Source organism: Ranitomeya variabilis, chromosome 5, assembly GCF_051348905.1.
Source record: "Ranitomeya variabilis isolate aRanVar5 chromosome 5, aRanVar5.hap1, whole genome shotgun sequence".
Lineage (NCBI taxonomy): Eukaryota > Metazoa > Chordata > Amphibia > Anura > Dendrobatidae > Ranitomeya > Ranitomeya variabilis.
The window spans coordinates 163,341,435-163,358,639 of record NC_135236.1 but is presented as its reverse complement, the minus strand read 5'-3'; the positions used below and the strand labels follow the sequence as shown (position 1 = coordinate 163,358,639).

The 17,205-nt window shown below is 39.3% G+C and overlaps 1 protein-coding gene across 3 annotated transcripts in view; it reads right to left on the bottom strand.

The window, feature by feature from the left end:
- Positions 1 to 511: 511 nt before the first annotated feature.
- MRPS11 (mitochondrial ribosomal protein S11) overlaps positions 512 to 17,205 on the bottom strand; it is a 45,835-nt gene continuing 29,141 nt past the window's right edge. For all 3 annotated transcript variants that reach the window (XM_077263451.1, XM_077263452.1, XM_077263453.1), the window contains 3 exons: positions 15,517 to 15,646; positions 10,912 to 10,977; positions 512 to 1,891 (listed from right to left, as the gene is read on the bottom strand). In XM_077263451.1, the coding sequence (XP_077119566.1) occupies positions 1,784 to 1,891; positions 10,912 to 10,977; positions 15,517 to 15,646 (304 nt within the window). In that variant the 3' untranslated portion in view covers positions 512 to 1,783. The remainder of the gene's footprint in view (positions 1,892 to 10,911; positions 10,978 to 15,516; positions 15,647 to 17,205) is intronic.

Genomic DNA, 17,205 nt, shown 5'->3' with positions numbered 1-17,205 from the left:
TAGGTAGGTATTGTTGCCACTTCCTTCTGCTGGAAACAGACTAGCTTGAATGTACGTTGAAAGCTTTAAGTGTATGTTTACATGCAGCGTTTTTGCTGCAGAAAAAAAAATAGTATTGGTAGGAAGAATTCTGCTTACATAATGCACACTTTTCGTGCACAGCTTTGTTTTCTAACATGATGTCATTTTCTCCAGAACCACCATCACCCTTGACCTTGGTCGTTCTAATCTTTCGCTCTAGATTAAATTTACCTCGATTTATGAAGACTATGTTAATTCTAAAAGCCACAAAAAAACTTCCCTCATATATATGTTTCATATAGCTCCAAGTTCCAAGATTTGTAGTTCTGCACATGGCCTCTAGGTTTAGATTGACCAGAACAGTTTTGAAATAGTTGTCCACTTTCGAACCAACAAGCAACTTTAGGAAAAGATATTGTGAGGAGCATGTATAATATAAAATGATCATTCATCAATATATATTCGTAACAAATGGCAATTGTAGCTGGAGTAGAAACCTCGTCTCATTTTATATGTGCAAATAGATTATGAAAATGCACTTTCAATTGTAACATTTCCAGTTTAGCAGTTGTGAAATAATAAACATCCATACTTCTGCATTAAAAAATAAGCCAGAAACTGCATAAAAAAAACAAAATTAAAAATAAAAACTTCACAAAATAGCCACTTGTTTAAAAAAATTGGATGTGAAATTAGATATAACAAAAAATGTAGTATGTATTTCAGCATGGCAAACAAAAATGTTACAAGTGCACTTATGCAGCAAAACCCCCCGCCACATTGGAGTTTCATCCACATACAGTTTAGCTGGGGTTTGAAGTGCGTTTTAATGAAAAAAACAAAAAACAATGAAACACTAAGAAAAACAAACAATACTTAGCATGTACTGGAACATTTGTTGAACTGTTTTAGAAAACATTGGCCATTTTCGTGAACAAAAAACCCCACAACATTTGGCTAACAAAAAACCATGTAGATGTATTGCTCCCTACTTTATGTCAATAAGCAAAAAACAAGCAAAATAGAACCTTATTTAGGATAATAAAATCACGTATCTATTGTTCTACAGCTGGTAACGAGTGTGGAAAAAGAGCAATCGTGCTGCACAAGATTATAAAAAGTTATGCAAATTCGGAAAAAAAAATATGTCGATTCTAAATTCACTCTAAAAGATATTTATTTTTGAATGCTAAAGCTTTTTTTTGTGGTTCCAGTGTACAAAGGCTTTTTTGCAGTATGTTGCCAGGGAATAACCTATTGTTTGTAAAAGCAATTTTCTATGTGGTGATTTTTATTACTTGTAATTTTTGTAGAGAATACAAATTCTCATGTAATTTTCAAGGACAGAAGAAAAAGAAGAAATGCACGAGGCTCGGGCTACACAAAAGGTGAGCTCAAACATTTTCCTGACATTTTATTATAGCCATCTTAAAAGCAAAAAAAAATAAATATATATATATATATGTATATATATATATATATATATATTTTTTTTTTTTTTTTTTTCACAAAAATCTCAGCCTCCGAGTCCATGTTAACCATTTTGTGGAGGTGCTGAAAAAAAACAAAAACAAAAAACATCTGTACGTATACCAAGCAAAAAATTAAAAATAGCATTTTCCCACAAAAGGATGGTATTACGGCACAACACTGGTAGTCAATCAGGAAGATCCCTACGGAGAGATGTGCGGTTTCTTCCTTCTAGAACGTTCTGCTGGAATCACCGCAGGGAAGGTTTCAGCTTTCCCCACTGTGATCTTGTTTACAATCTGCGCGCTTTGCGTGGCCGACAACCATTGTGAGGGATGGGGGTGTTGTCTGTAATGGATATCACTTCCAGTCCTCCCATGGTTAACCCTTTGATGGCATGCTGTGAAAAAAAATAAAAATAAAATAAGACAAAAATTAATAGAATAAAACCCACTCAGGATCTCACATCTTTTCTATGGTTGGTTGTGTAATTCAGTGTATTAGTTGTACTTTTAGACATACTGAATGTTTTAGCCTAAAAGACTATGTTTACAAGCAGCATTTTTGCTGCTTTTCTTTTTTTTTTTTTTTTTTTCAGCAAAGAAGCAGCATTTTACAGTACCAGGAAAGCTGAGATTTCAGACATTTTTTAAAAAAAGAATGAGAAAGTGAAAAGACGCTGTGGCGTTTTTTGTTGAAAAAACTAACTTTATTAAACATGTACTGTATACAAATTATACACCTAAAAGCACAAGGAAAACCAACATTTTGAACACAGCGTTTTTACTGCCAAGAGAGCAGGTTCTGACTGCAGAAGAAATCACTTCAAAAACACTGAGTGTGAACATAGCCTTATTTTCTAAAATGGGTTTTCCAAACCCCCAAAACATTTATTTTACAAACAGCATACAACTTAAAATAATACAGAAGGAGTACTGCTCAGCTTACCGATCCCCAATGTGTTGATGCAACACGTGACCGCTGCAGCCATTCACTGGGTTGCAATGGTAACCTCAGTGATGTAAACACATCAAAACAGCTGCCAATGATTGGTTACAGCGGTTAAATGTCAACATGTCACAACATTGTTGGAGTCTGGTAAACAGACGGAAAAGAAAACGGAACCGTTGGCGTGTGGAGCTCAGAGATTGGTTAGTTGATTTATGATTTTTTGGAAATTTACATAAGATATAAGATAATAATAAAATAATCAATCATTTAAACAATAATTTATTTAGATATCTTTGGAAAAAAACAGCAATTACAACAAAAGCCAAACATATCTAAAGAGCTATCCATGCCTGGGCCGGTATATGAATATGGAGCCATTTACCGAGTGAGATTTTGGGGTCTCCTTAGAAACTATAGACCCAAAAAATTAAGGGCGCAATTTATTATTGCATTTGCAATTGTTTGTTTTGCAGTTTTTGCACCAAATTAATCTCCCCGTTTGCACCTTTTTGGATGACTATTTTATGTGGTTGCCTATGGTTTTTTAGGGCGTGGTTTAGGGTTTCCAGATGTTTTCGCCTGATTTGTGATTTCCAACCTTTCAAAAAAGTTAAAAAAAATGTGTTACAAATGTATCCCAGTCAACCTCTTTGGGGTGATTCTATGTTCACCAAACATTTTTCAGCAATTGTTGTGACATTTGAAAAAAGATGCAACTTGTTTTGCTCAAAAAGTCACAAAAATGGTTAAAGACTGAAAAAAGACCATTTTGGAATTTGCCCCAAATTCACGATGAGTGTGTGCAATTCTGAGCAATTTGGTACAATAAACATCTGCAAAAGCCACAAGATAAAAAAAAACAAAAAACTAAAAAACCTCTCAAATGATGAATCGAGCCCTAAGACTTTAATAACAAACTGCAATGGGACAATTAAAAATATAAACCTTTAACTCTTTATTGTAGGCAGCGTTCATATAATTTTCAAGTCACGACCACATGACTGACATGGACGTCTCTGACGACATCCCCCATCTGCAGTTATTTTCAATTGAATCCATTATTGATGCCAGTGAAGGACCAAACTTGAAGGTCACCTATCCATCAGATTTATCACAATGGCAGATAATAAATGGACTTAGATCTCAAGTATCTTGTCTGTTTAAAGACAAAGACAAGCTACAGCAGTTGTGTATTGCATTTATGTAAGTGAACCCCCTTTTTCTTACAAAATAATTAAGAAACTTAGAAGAGATCAGTGCAAATAGGGTCGTCTCCGAGAAACACAGTAAATTTTGCACTCAAATTAAACTCACATGTTCAACATGTTAAAAACGCATAAATGTGGAAAATCAGCTGCAGTGGATCCTCGGGTCAGCAAGTGACCATCAGACTGTAAAGGGAGTTGATGGACAAATTCCACGCTTCCGTATATCCCAGTATGGATATTTATTTCTGAAATAAACCACCTTACTGTACCATACTGGGATATACGTCTCCATTCTGCCGGCAGCGCGGCATATTGTCCACTAACTCACTTTACAGTTTTACAAAATAACTAGAAACCAGACATACAGTTCTGAATAATCAATGGCCCGAAGAGATTACTAAAAATGAGCCTAAAGATAGGTCTTATTACCATTTCCTATTTCTACCAGCTTTTTCATGGAAAAGTATACGGATGCCTGCAGGACGTAGTTTCCTTACGGATTGCTCAAATAACAGATTGTCATCTGGATTTTGGAGCGAAAAACATGCACATTCCACCTCCCTTTATTTTCAATGGGAATCTGATCTGTTGTTCATATGAGGTGTAATTGTCTGCATTTGACATCGGCTTTGCAGGAAAGAAAAAAAAAAGTAGTGACATGTCACTACTAGACAGGACTTCGACATGGAATCTGCCACACTTGGAATTTATTATTCATTAATAATGTGGCGCTCAAGTGTAGATCCATAAAAAGGCAAATAGAAATCCAAGATCAGTCTCCGTTTTTTTTACCATGGATTCTGCAAATGATTTTTTGTAACTTAATGTGCTGCACAATTACAGCTATACACACGTGCATGGATTACCAAAGCTCTACTGCTAGTAAAAGTAATATCCACCTTTTGAGTATTATTATTGGATAATATTTATTAAAACCATGATTGCTTACAGGCAGAGATGTTTCGGAGGCTGACATTAATGACATGCACTGTGCAGACAGCCCCAAACTCTTGGCACTTTTTATGCCGTTAAGGCCAGGGTCAGACCTAACGTATCAAAATAGGGTCCGTTTTTTATGGCCGAGTTACACAGAAAAGTTCCTGATCAGTGATCCGTATTCTGATGCGATTTGTTCTCCAAAAATTATCCGTGTGTCATCCGCATGGCATCCTTACGGCGAGAATCTCGCCAGCTTGCAAAATGGACATAGAATGGATCTATGGGCTCAAATATTCGTGTAAACATATATACAGTGTATGTGTATATATATATATATATATGTACAGTACAGACCAAAAGTTTGGACACACCTCATTTAAAGATTTTTTTCTATTTTCATGACTATGAAAATTGTACATTCACACTGAAGGCATCAAAACTATGAAATAACATATCTGGAGTTATATACTTAACAAAAAAGTGTGAAACGACTGAAAATATTTCTTATATTCTAGGTTCTTCAAAGTGGCCACCTTTTGCTTTGATGACTGCTTTGCACACTCTTGGCACTCTCTTGATGAGCTTCAAGAGGTAGTCACCAGGAATGGTCTTCCAACAATCTTGAAGAGTTCCCAGAGATGCTTAGCACTTGTTGGCCCTTTTTGCCTTCACTCTGCGGTCCAGCTCACCCCAAACCATCTCGATTGGGTTCAGGTCTGGTGACTGTGGAGGCCAGGTCATCTGGCGTAGCACTCCATCACTCTCCTTCTTGGTCAAATAGTCCTTACACAGCCTGGAGGTGTGTTTGGGGTCATTGTCCTGTTGAAAAATAAATGATGGTCCAACTAAACGCAAACCGGATGGAATAGCATGTCGCTGCAAGATGCTGTGGTTGCCATGTATGCCTTCAAAATTGATTAAATCCCCAACAGTGTCACCAGCAAAGCACCCCCACACCATCACACCTCCTGCTCCATGCTTCACGGTGGGAACCAGGCATGTAGAGTCCATCCGTTCACCTTTTCTGCGTCGCACAAAGACACGGTGGTTGGAACCAAAGATCTCAAATTTGGCCTCATCAGACAAAAGCTCAGATTTCCACTGGTCTAATGTCCATTCCTTGTGTTCTTTAGCCCAGACAAGTCCCTTCTGCTTGTTGCCTGTCCTTAGCAGTGGTTTCCTAGCAGCTATTTTACCATGAAGGCCTGCTGCACAAAGTCTCCTCTTAACAGTTGTTGTAGAGATGTGTCTGCTGCTAGAACTCTGTGTGGCATTGACCTGGTCTCTAATATGAGCTGCTGTTAACCTGCGATTTCTGAGGCTGGTGACTCGGATAAACTTATCCTCACAAGCAGAGGTGACTCTTGGCCTTCCTTTCCTGGGGTGGTCCTCATGTGAGCCAGTTTCTTTGTAGTGCTTGATGGTTTTTGCCACTGCACTTGGGGACACTTTCAAAGTTTTCCCAATTTTTCAGACTGACTAACCTTCATTTCTTAAAGTAATGATGGCCACTCGTTTTTCTTTACTTAGCTGCTTTTTTCTTGCCATAATACAAATTCTAACAGTCTATTCAGTAGGACTATCAGCTGTGTATCCACCAGACTTCTGCACAACACAACTGATGGTCCCAACCCCATTTATAAGGCAAGAAATCCCACTTATTAAACCTGACAGGGCACACCTGTGAAGTGAAAACCATTCCCGGTGACTAGCTCTTGAAGCTCATCAAGAGTATGCCGTGAGTGTGCAAAGCAGTCATCAAAGCAAAAGGTATATAATTCCACATGTGTTAATTCATAGTTTTGATGCCTTCAGTGTGAATTTACAATTTTCACAGTCATGAAAATACAGGAAAATCTTTAAATGAGGTAATGAGGTGTGACACCAAACTTTTGGTCTGTACTGTGTGTGTGTATATATATATATATATATATATATATATATATATATATATATATATATATATATATATATATACATACATATATACATATATACACACACACACACAGTATATATACACACACACACATATATATGTACAGTATATATACACTAATATATATATATATATATATATATATATATATATATATATATATATATATATATATATATATACACATATATATACACATACACACACACACACACACACTGTGCGCAGAACTATTAGGCAAGTTGTATTTTAGAGGATTATTTTTATTATAGATCAACAACTATGTTCTCAATCAACCCAAAAGACTCATATTTTTGGAAGTTGGAGTGTTTCTTTTTTTTTAGATTTGGCTATCTTAGGAGGATATCTGTTTGTGCAGGTAACTATTATTGTGCAAAATTATTAGGCAACTTAATAAAAACCAAATATATTCCCATCTCACTTGTTTATTTTCACCAGGTAAACCAATATAACTGCACAAAATTTAGAAATAAACATTTCTGACATGCAAAAACAAAACCTCAAAAAATTAGTGACCAATATAGCCACCTTTCGTTATGATGACACTCAGCAGCCTTCCATCCATAGATTCTGTCAGTTGCTTGATCTGTTTACGACCAACATTGCGTGCAGCAGCCACCACAGCCTCCCAGACACTGTTCCGAGAGGTGTACTGGTTTCCCTCCCTGTAGATCTCACATTTTATGAGGGACCACAGGTTCTCTATGGGGTTCAGATCAGGTGAACAAGGGGGACATGTCATTATTTTTTCTTCTTTGAGACCTTTACTGGCCAGCCACGCTGTGGAGTAGTTGGAGGCATGTGATGGAGCATTGTCCTGCATGAAAATCATGTTTTTCTTGAACGATACCGACTTCTTCCTGTACCACTGCTTGAAGAAATTGTCTTCCAGAAACTGGCAGTAGGTCTGGGAGTTGAGTTTCACTCCATCCTCAACCCGAAAAAGTCTCACAAGTTCATCTTTGATGATACCAGCCCATACCAGTACCCCACCTCCACCTTGCTGGCGTCTGAGTCGGAGTGGAGCTCTCTGCCCTTTACTGATCCAGCCTCTGGCCCATCCATCTGGCCCATCAAGACTCACTCTCATTTCATCAGTCCATAAAACCTTTGAAAAGTCAGTCTTAAGATATTTCTTGGCCCAATCTTGATGTTTTATCTTATGTTTCTTGTTCAAAGTTGGTCGTTTTTCAGCCTTCCTTACCTTGGCCATGTCCCCGAGTTTCGCACACTTTGTGCTTTTTGTTACTCCAGAAATGTTGCAGCTCTGAAATATGGCAAAACTGGTGCAAATGGCATCTTGGCAGTTTCACGCTTGATTTTCCTCAATTCATGGGCAGTTATTTTGCCCCTTTTTTTTTTGCCCAACATGCTTCTTGCGACCCTGTTGGGTATTTTCCATGAAACGCTTGATTGTTCAGTGATCACGCTTCAAAAGTTTGGCAATTTCAAGACTGCTGCATCCCTCTGCAAGACATCTCACAATTTTGGACTTTTCAGAGCCCCTCAAATCTCTCTTCTGACCCATTTTGCCAAAGGAAAGGAAGTTGCCTAATAATTAAGCACAGTTTATATAGGGTTTTGATGTCATTAGACAACACCCCTCCTCATTACAGAGATGCACATCACCTGATTTACTTAATTGGTAGTTGGCTCTCAAGCCTGAACAGCTTGGAGTAGGAAAACAAGTATAAAAAGTATCACGTGATACAACTTGCCTGATAATTCTGCGCACAGTGAAGGTATATGTATATATATATATATATATATATATATATATATTCAGTGAGACACACACACACATATATATATTTATATTTCATACAGCGCTAGATAACATAAAAGCCGGTAATTCAATTGGTTTTCTCTAGTGGTTGGTTCCTGTATTGTTCAATTAGACCTAGACATATACCCAGGCGATTCCTTCATTAAGGGTAATTTGTTTATAGGATTTATTCTACTTACTGTCTACAGTTTCATCAGGCTGTCATAAATGGGCTACAGATCTAGAATACAATGGTTAGCCTTGCAAATAAAATCGGAAAATTGGAGCATCTCACGCTTGGTTCTCTTACAGACAAAACACTAAATTCTAAAAACTGTCAATTGAAGTCTTAGGCAGCGTACACAGTATCAGCCTGCTTTTTTCCATTTTCTTTTCTTTTTTTTTTTAAATTAGACTGATCAGCGGATTTGACTAAGAATCACGCTGTGCTGGAGAGCAGCACTTTTATGCATGACAAGCGCTCGATGGCACAAAGAGTTAAAACATGCTAATAGCTGGGCTACTTGTGTGTTGGAGGCACCTTGTGGTTTCAGACCCTGCATATGCCTCACTGACCCTAGATGTGACATCTACCAGTCTATGGTCGGAAGCACAAATAGCTATTGACCTTCACCTTACTGTAGGTCTCCTCACATCAGTAAATGTCAATTGAGGCACTTGACATACATAAATTAGAGGTAAAGTACATGATTTGAAAGGTTATGTGCAGGTCTGACATCAAATTTGGTCCCAAAAGAGCTGTCAAAATAACTTCCTGGCATGATACAGACATAGGCATTATCACCATTATGATCAGTTGACTGTCAAGAAAAAAAAATGAAGCTACACAGGCAAAACCTCACAGATCTGTTTGAAAATTTGGATTTTTTGCTTTTATTTTGTTTATTAAAAAAAAAAAACAACAACAAGAAAGACTGTGTGAAGGGGAGATTTAAACTTTTATATATATTTTTCTTAACATTATGTGTAGTAGTTCCAATAGGTGACGTTAAAGATGTTGACCGGTCAAAACTGACAAGTCTGCAGTCACTTTGTGTGACTGCAGACTTATTAATTGGCTGTATGTTTGGTGTTGTCCTGCTGCAGAATAAATTTGGAGCCAATTACACCTCTCCCTGATGGTATTACATGATGGATATATATCTGTCTGTAGTTCCCAGCATTGAGAACAACATTAATCCTAACCAAATCCGAGACTCCAATTACTTAAATGCAGACACAAACTGGCAAGTATCCTCCACCATGCTTCACTGTTGCCTTATGTTGTTGACATTTTATCGCTCTCCAGTTCTTCGGAAAACAAACTGCTTTCTGTTAGCCTATGTGCCCATGTTCAGGAAAGTGTGCAGAATTTTACTGAGCAAATCCGGACTACTTTCACAGGAAATCCGCAGGCGGTTTTTTTTGCACGTTTGTGCAGATTTTCACGTTTTTTCCGGAGCTTCCCAATGCAATAATATAGCGGGAAATCTGCGAAAAATCCACAAAATTAATGAACCTGCTGTGTTTTTTTCCGCGATGCGTCTTTATCGCGGGAAAAAACGCAACGTGCAAAAAAATTGCGGAATGCATTAAGGATGATAGGATGCTTAATTTAAGCGTTTTTTGGGAAAACTGCCAAAAAAAGTGAAAAATACGCAACGTGTGCACATAGCCTCACAGTCAAATATTTCACATTTTGACTCCTCAATAGAAATGAACTGCTGTCATTTTTTAAAACCCAGCTTCTATGTTTCTGTGTGTAGTTTAGTTACTTGCCCGTGTTTCCATGTAAAAAGTAAAGTTTTTGGTAATAATTCTTCCATGAAAACCACTTCTGGACAGACTTCTCTAAAAAATAGATGGGTGTAGCTGGTCCCACTGGTTGCAGCTAGTTCTGAGCTGATGGCACGGCTGGACATCTACTGACTTCAAAAGGGAAGTAAGCAAGATTTGTCTTGCATCTGCTGCACTAAGTTTCCTCGGTTGACCACTGCGTCTACAGTCTTGTCCACTTTTTGATATCATCAAAGCTGAGAAATACAGGCAGATACTTATCAAATAATCAAATAATACCATGAAGGAGGCGTGTGATTAGCACCAAACTTATTCTGCAGCAGAACAAGGACCCCAAACATACTGCCAATGTCTTCAGTGTAAAGAAGAACGAGGACTCCTGGAAGTGATGATATGGCACCACAGAGCCCTGATCTCAACATTGAGTATGTCTGGGATTACATGAACAGATGGAAGGTGATCTTCAGTACGTTTAGTACAATCTTCCCATAGAGTTTCTTCAAAAACAGTGTGCAAATGTATAAAGAAGAATTTATGCTGTTTTCAAGGAGAAAGGTGGTCACACTAAATATTGATTAGGATTTGCCTTTTGTTCATTCACTTTATTTTTTTTATCAATTACCAAAATGCAAACTTTTAAACACGGATATTTTTGAAAGCATGTTTTGAAGCATTTTTCCCCAAAAGCTGCCTAAAACTTTTGCATAGTACTGTACATATCATTCTGCCCAGCGTTATAGGTTCCCTTTAAATGTCAGAACAGTACTAATGTCCGTGACAACTTGTGCAATAATGCTTACCGCTCTGCCGGGTCCCATGCCTTTCACAATCACTCTGACATGAAGAACTCCTTTATCAACAGCTTTCTGAAAGAATAAAAAAAAAAAAGATAAACGATATATAAAAAAAACAAAAACAAAAACAGGCAACACACATTTAGAAATACTAAGAATTCTGGAAGTCCCAGGCATCCCAAGTGACGGAGTTGACTTAATGAGCACGCGAAGAATTCCTACATGAGCTCTTACATATTCGATCTAAGAGAAAACCAAATTAAAAACACAAAAGGGAGTAAAATGTGAATAATAATTTGCCTTAATGTTGAGGAAACACCCATACTGATCTACCTAGCAAAAAACAAATACAAAGTGGCAAACGGAGAAAATTAGTAAGGGAAAAAGTGGCTTATAAATTAAGCTGCAGGGGTACCAGCTTGAAAAAAAAAAGGAACAGCCAGGTACTAATCTACACACAGAAAATGCCTTTTAACAGAACACCTACTGACCATCAAGCTGAAGGACGCATTGTCTGTAAATGGCGTGGAGTTTGGGAAGAGGGCCTTCCATTTTTAAGCAAGAGACGGTGTTTTTGGCCGTGCCTAGATACAGCTGCTCTTTTACCAACCACATCTTGTCCCCCCTGCCACCCCAATCTCTGGAGCTCACATCCATTAAAATAAACAGTCTGGGGTTTTCCTGTAATGTAATGCAGATTTCTCCGAAGACGTAAATGGCAGTCAGACTGGGACGGGACGTAGAAGCATGAACACCTGCTGTAGCCCAGACACCTTAGTAGACTGACTAGATGTCGGCTCCCGTGGAGATAAAAGACTAGAAAGCAGAACTGTCAGCGAGCTCACATTTCAACAGTTCCTAAAAGCAGAATCAGTCGAGAAATGGACAAGTTATTTCTAAAATGTGCCGGAGCTCTGAAAGATCCCAGTCATTGTAACAAGGGCCTCTCTCAGGTACACAAGGTAACCAGCAGGATTAACACTGACAAACCCACCTTACGTAAAGCCATTGAACGGTAAGTTCCCACTACAGAATTAGCAATCAGACCCTTCAACAGTAAGAGACAAGCCAAACACAGCAGCCTGTAGTCTGCGGTCCATAAACTGAGCAAGGGAATTAAATCTTCCTAAACTCTACAATTAGCGCGGTATACAGCCAGACATATTGTCACTAAGGCTGCATTCACACATCCACATGTAATGGTCTGAGTGCCAACCTTTATTCACGGACCGACTGTGGCTCCCCTGACCTGAGCTGGACAGCCTCAAAAGCAGGAGACCCATGACCTGTCTGGGAATCCCTGCCCATACTTGAACCGTGACACAGATGTGTGAATGCAGCCTAAGTCTGTGTGCACACGTTCCGGATTTTTTGCGTTTTTTTCGCTATAAAAACGCGATAAAACCTTGAAAAAACGCATCCATTAAGCATCCTTTTAATAGAATGCAATCCGCAATTTTTGTGCACATGTTGCGGTTTTTTCTTAAAAAAAAAAACGCATCACGGTAAAAAACGCAGCATGTTCATTGATTTTGCAGATTTTTTGTGGATTTCCAGCTATTTAATGGATTGGGAAGCTCCGGAAAAAAACGCGAAAAATCCGCACCAAAAACGCATGCGGATTTCCTGCATTTGTTCAAGAAATTTCTGCAAAGATTCCTGACATGTGCACATAGCCTAAAGGTAAACAAAAACCTTCCGTACAGCCCACAAGGTCAGCCATCTGCACGCTTTGGTCGTTTTTTCTTATAACGGAATGAATAATCTCTGGCTGGCATCACATTGGTCTTTGTATGGTACAGCCACATGGCAGATATCAAAGACTATCTCTAGATTTCACTGCAAATCTGGAGCAAACTTTTGTTCATATCTGGGATCCGATGTCTTATTCCAGAGAAATCCACATTTTCTTATATGTAAATGAGCTGTTCGAGGGCTATGGGCCGGACACTGAGCTGCATGAAAGTCTGCCTCCAGAGATTATTATAAATGAAGGGGGCCATTACCAGTGTGATACGTACAGTTCTGCTCATCATTATTGGCACCCATGAAGTTTAAAGGACATAATGTGGAATATCTCCTGAAAAAAATGAATCAAGTGAAACAGTTTTGTTGTATAGAGCACTCCAGTTAAATATAAAATATAAAAGAGTTTTAAACAATTTAAAAAAAAAAAACAATGGGAGTGAAAAATAGAAAAACCTAAAGCTTGCTGTGGCACTGCTATTGGCACCCTTTACATTAAATTAATATGGAAACACATTTTTAATTGTCTCCGGTAAATGACAAATGAGAATCACCTGTGATTAATTGTCGGTGACCATGTGACTTGAATTAATGCTAATGAATGATGGCTTCAGTGCTTTAAAGAGCCACATGGTAGGCCCTGTTCCTACATCAGAACTGCTACTATTCGCAAACACACGGCTTCCAAATGGTACAAGGCCATCTCCGAGGAACTTGGTAGATCAGTTTCAACAGTGCGCAATATTATTAAGAAGTTTGAGAAGCATGGAACCATCAAGAACCTCCTTGGACATGGGGGAAAGAGGAAAATTGACAAGAGAGGTCGAAGTTTGGTGCGAATGGTGTAAAAAAACACCATGTCAAACATCTGAAGACCTGGAACAGTCTGGGGTTATAGTTTCAACAAGTACCATATGCAGAGCTTTATGGGCGAAAGCCAAGGAAGAAACCATTGCTGAATACATAAAAAGGAACCTGCAGATGTGTCAGGTATAATCACACCCAGCTCTGCAGTGAGATCAGGAGAGCGGCCATTACACATCACACTGGTATTGAACCCCTTCATTTATAATAATCTCTGGAGGCAGATTTCATGCAGATCAGTGTCCAGTCCATAGTCCTGGAACAGCTCATTTACATATTGGAAAAACACAGATTTCTCTGGAATAAGACATCAGATCACACATATCAAGGTATCATTTTGTTCAGCTTCCTATGACCTATATGGCCATATATACGGCTTAGGAGGGTTGAACCTCAAGTTAAAAAATAAAGGATTTGCTCAAGCTTTAGGCTTTTTACTAGCTGGTGCAAGATTGTATTGAATTGGTATCCTGAAAAAAAAAAAATCTGAAGAGAATCTATCACCAGGTTTTTGTTACCTGATCTGAGAGAAGCATGATGTATGGCAGTGTTCCCCAACAGGTCATGTTTTCAGGATTTCCTTAGTATCGCACAGGTAAATGAATTATTGCCTGTGCAGGGGATGCAGTTATCCCATGTGCAATACAAAGGAAATCCTGAAAACATGATCTATTGGTGGCTATGAGGACTGGAGTTGGGGAACACTGATGGAGAGGCAGAGAATCTGATTACAGTGATGTATCACTCACTGGGCTGCTTGCTGTAGTTTTGATAACATCACTGTTTTCTCTGCTGCAGATCCACCAGTTCTCTGAATGCTGAGCTCTGTATAACCGCACCCACACCCCTGATTGGCAGCTTTCTGTGTACACTGTGCATAGGCAGGACGCTGCCAATCAGTGGCGGGGTTATACAGAGCTCATAAATATAGAGGACTACCTGGAAGTAGGTTTATTAGCCCTCTAGTGATAAAATCACTGATTTATCAGCAGGAGATTATCAAACCTACAGCAAATGGCCCAGGAAGTGACACATCGCTGGAATTAAGGTCTCTGCCTTTACATCATGATGCTCTCAGAGTAAATGACAAAAACCTGGTGATAGATTTCCTTTAACCTCAGGCAATTTAAGAAACGTGTGTCCAATCAGTAGGATCAGAATGCCACAATGTATAGAGGGAGCGCACATGTACACACACACTTTACATACAAACAGTTCAGCTATATTCTTGCTTGATGTTTTCTTGTCTGTGAAGCGGCTACTTAGTAATACTGTTGGAAAACTTTCCGAGGTCGTACTATGGGCAACATGAAGTAGTAATTTCAGTAACAATGGGCGTGCAGGTCACGAAGGCCTTTTATGTAACCGTGCACAGAAAACTCTGATGGGTTTATCATTTCACAGCCTTGTCCTAATTAGTTTTATTTTGTGAAGTGAAACATTGTGACCTGCCTGTACGGCTAATCACGCTGGGAAATCTTGGCAGGAAGAAAGAAAACACAATCTATGGAACACCAGGGTCTCCTGTCTGGCAACCGAAGGAGGGGGCTGCCACCTAGTGGACGTTACAGCCCTAACCTCTCGCTTGCCAAAATCACAAATTTCAGGCATCAAACAGGAAGAGTCCTATGTCTGCAACCTGCGTATCACTCTCTACAAGATTTCTATTAGAACATCCAGCTTTTGCCCATTGCTACCAATAATTTATCCACAGGATTAGGTTTAAATTGTAAATTTAATTTAAAAGGAGACTATTAAAAAAAAATACCGCACAAAAACGTTTGTTGCTTACGGACAGGCTGACACTTCTTCAAACGAGAGATCACACAATAGGTAAGCATTACCACTTAACCACACTTCTTTTTTTATTACAGTCTGAAAATAAATATCTTGAAAAGCATTTTGAAACGCCGACCTTTATTGTGAAAAGCAACACAAAATACCATGTGAATGAAGACATACAGATTATATAATGTCACCAATACTGCTGCCTCTACTTACCGTCGCTGCCGAGAGCCCGGCTGTCTGAGCGGCCACTGATGAGCTCTTCTTGGCATTTCGGAAGCCCTCCGTCCCGCAGGATGTGCGCGTTATGTACTTATTGTCGGGCTGCATCACCTGGATGTGTGTGCTGCAACACAAAGACGGACACGTTACTTCTATGCTGAACGGATACCTGTACACGGTGTACACCTTTATCAATCCATACTTTCCCACAAACATTAACCTATTAGTGTGTCGGTGGTTGCAAGAACTGTAATAGTCTTCATATTGTTTATCTGGTCTTCAATCTGCTTTCCCCAAGGACTAATATACACTAGAAAATATTATTCCTTTTTCTATCATCTATAAAAAAAAAAGTTGCCCTGGGTCAGTCTAACATGCCTTTCATATAAAAATATATTTATATATACACACACACACACACAATATTGAGTACAGCCGTAAATGAAGCTGAGTGCTAGGGATGGTATATATCCATTCACAGGTCCCAATAGAGTGGCAACTTCAGTAATCAGTGGCTCCTGGATGGGACCCACCTTCTAGCTCCAGGTATCTGCGCCTCCTCCTTTGATTACCTGGCCTAGTGCGATCTCATCGTTGTGGAGTGAAGCACATGTGACGGTGCACCAGGCCAGCTAATCAAAAGAAGAGCCGCGGCTGCTGGACGGTAGGAGGTGGCGCTAAAGGCTCAATGGACACAGATTGGTAACGTGGCGCTGAAACGGGTCCTGTGAATTCATTTGCACCATTTAAACTAAATACAATCGCAAACTGGGGCACATTTACTAGGATTTATTTTATGAAGAAACCTATAAATTACCTGGAATATATGACATTGCTTATTTCATATTTTTATGTACCGTATTATTACAGGGTCTTCGCTGTAGACATGTTCAATTATTAAATGTGTTCTCCATTACCTGCAGAACCCCTCCTCAATCCCTACTTTTCCCCCTTGAAAATAATTATACATATCACCTCTGCTGCTGGTGCTGTTCCAGCACTATCAGCGCTGGCTCTCTATTAGGTCACCCCACCCAATCAGCGCTGGCTCTCTATTAGGTCACCCAATCAGTGCTGGCTCTCTATTAGGTCACCCCACCCAATCAGCGCTGGCTCTCTATTAGGTCACCCAATCAGTGTTGGCTCTCTATTAGGTCACCCAATCAGCGCTGGCTCTCTATTAGGTCACCCAATCAGGGCTGGCTCTTTATTAGGTCACCCAATCAGAGCTGGCTCTCTATTAGGTCACCCAATCAGCGCTGGCTCTCTATTAGGTCACCCAATCAGCGCTGGCTCTCTATTAGGTCACCCAATCAGCGCTGGCTCTCTATTAGGTCACCCAATCAGCGCTGGCTCTCTATTAGGTCACCCAATCAGCGCTGGCTCTCTATTAGGTCACCCAATCAGCGCTGGCTCTCTATTAGGTCACCCAATCAGTGCTGGCATCGCTCTCCTGCCTTCAGACAAATCACATACATCTGGAGGAAGGTAACGCTGTTACTCTCTCACTTCCTATGGATGTATGTTATACGTCTAAACAAGAGGAAAGTGAAGCCAGAGCTGATTTGCCATAGCGATCGCGTAACAATGTCATGCAATCTCTGGGAGAGCCACTGCAGACACCACTGGAACGACACTGGCAGCAGAGGTGATTATAAGTATTTTATAAGGGCGAAACTGATA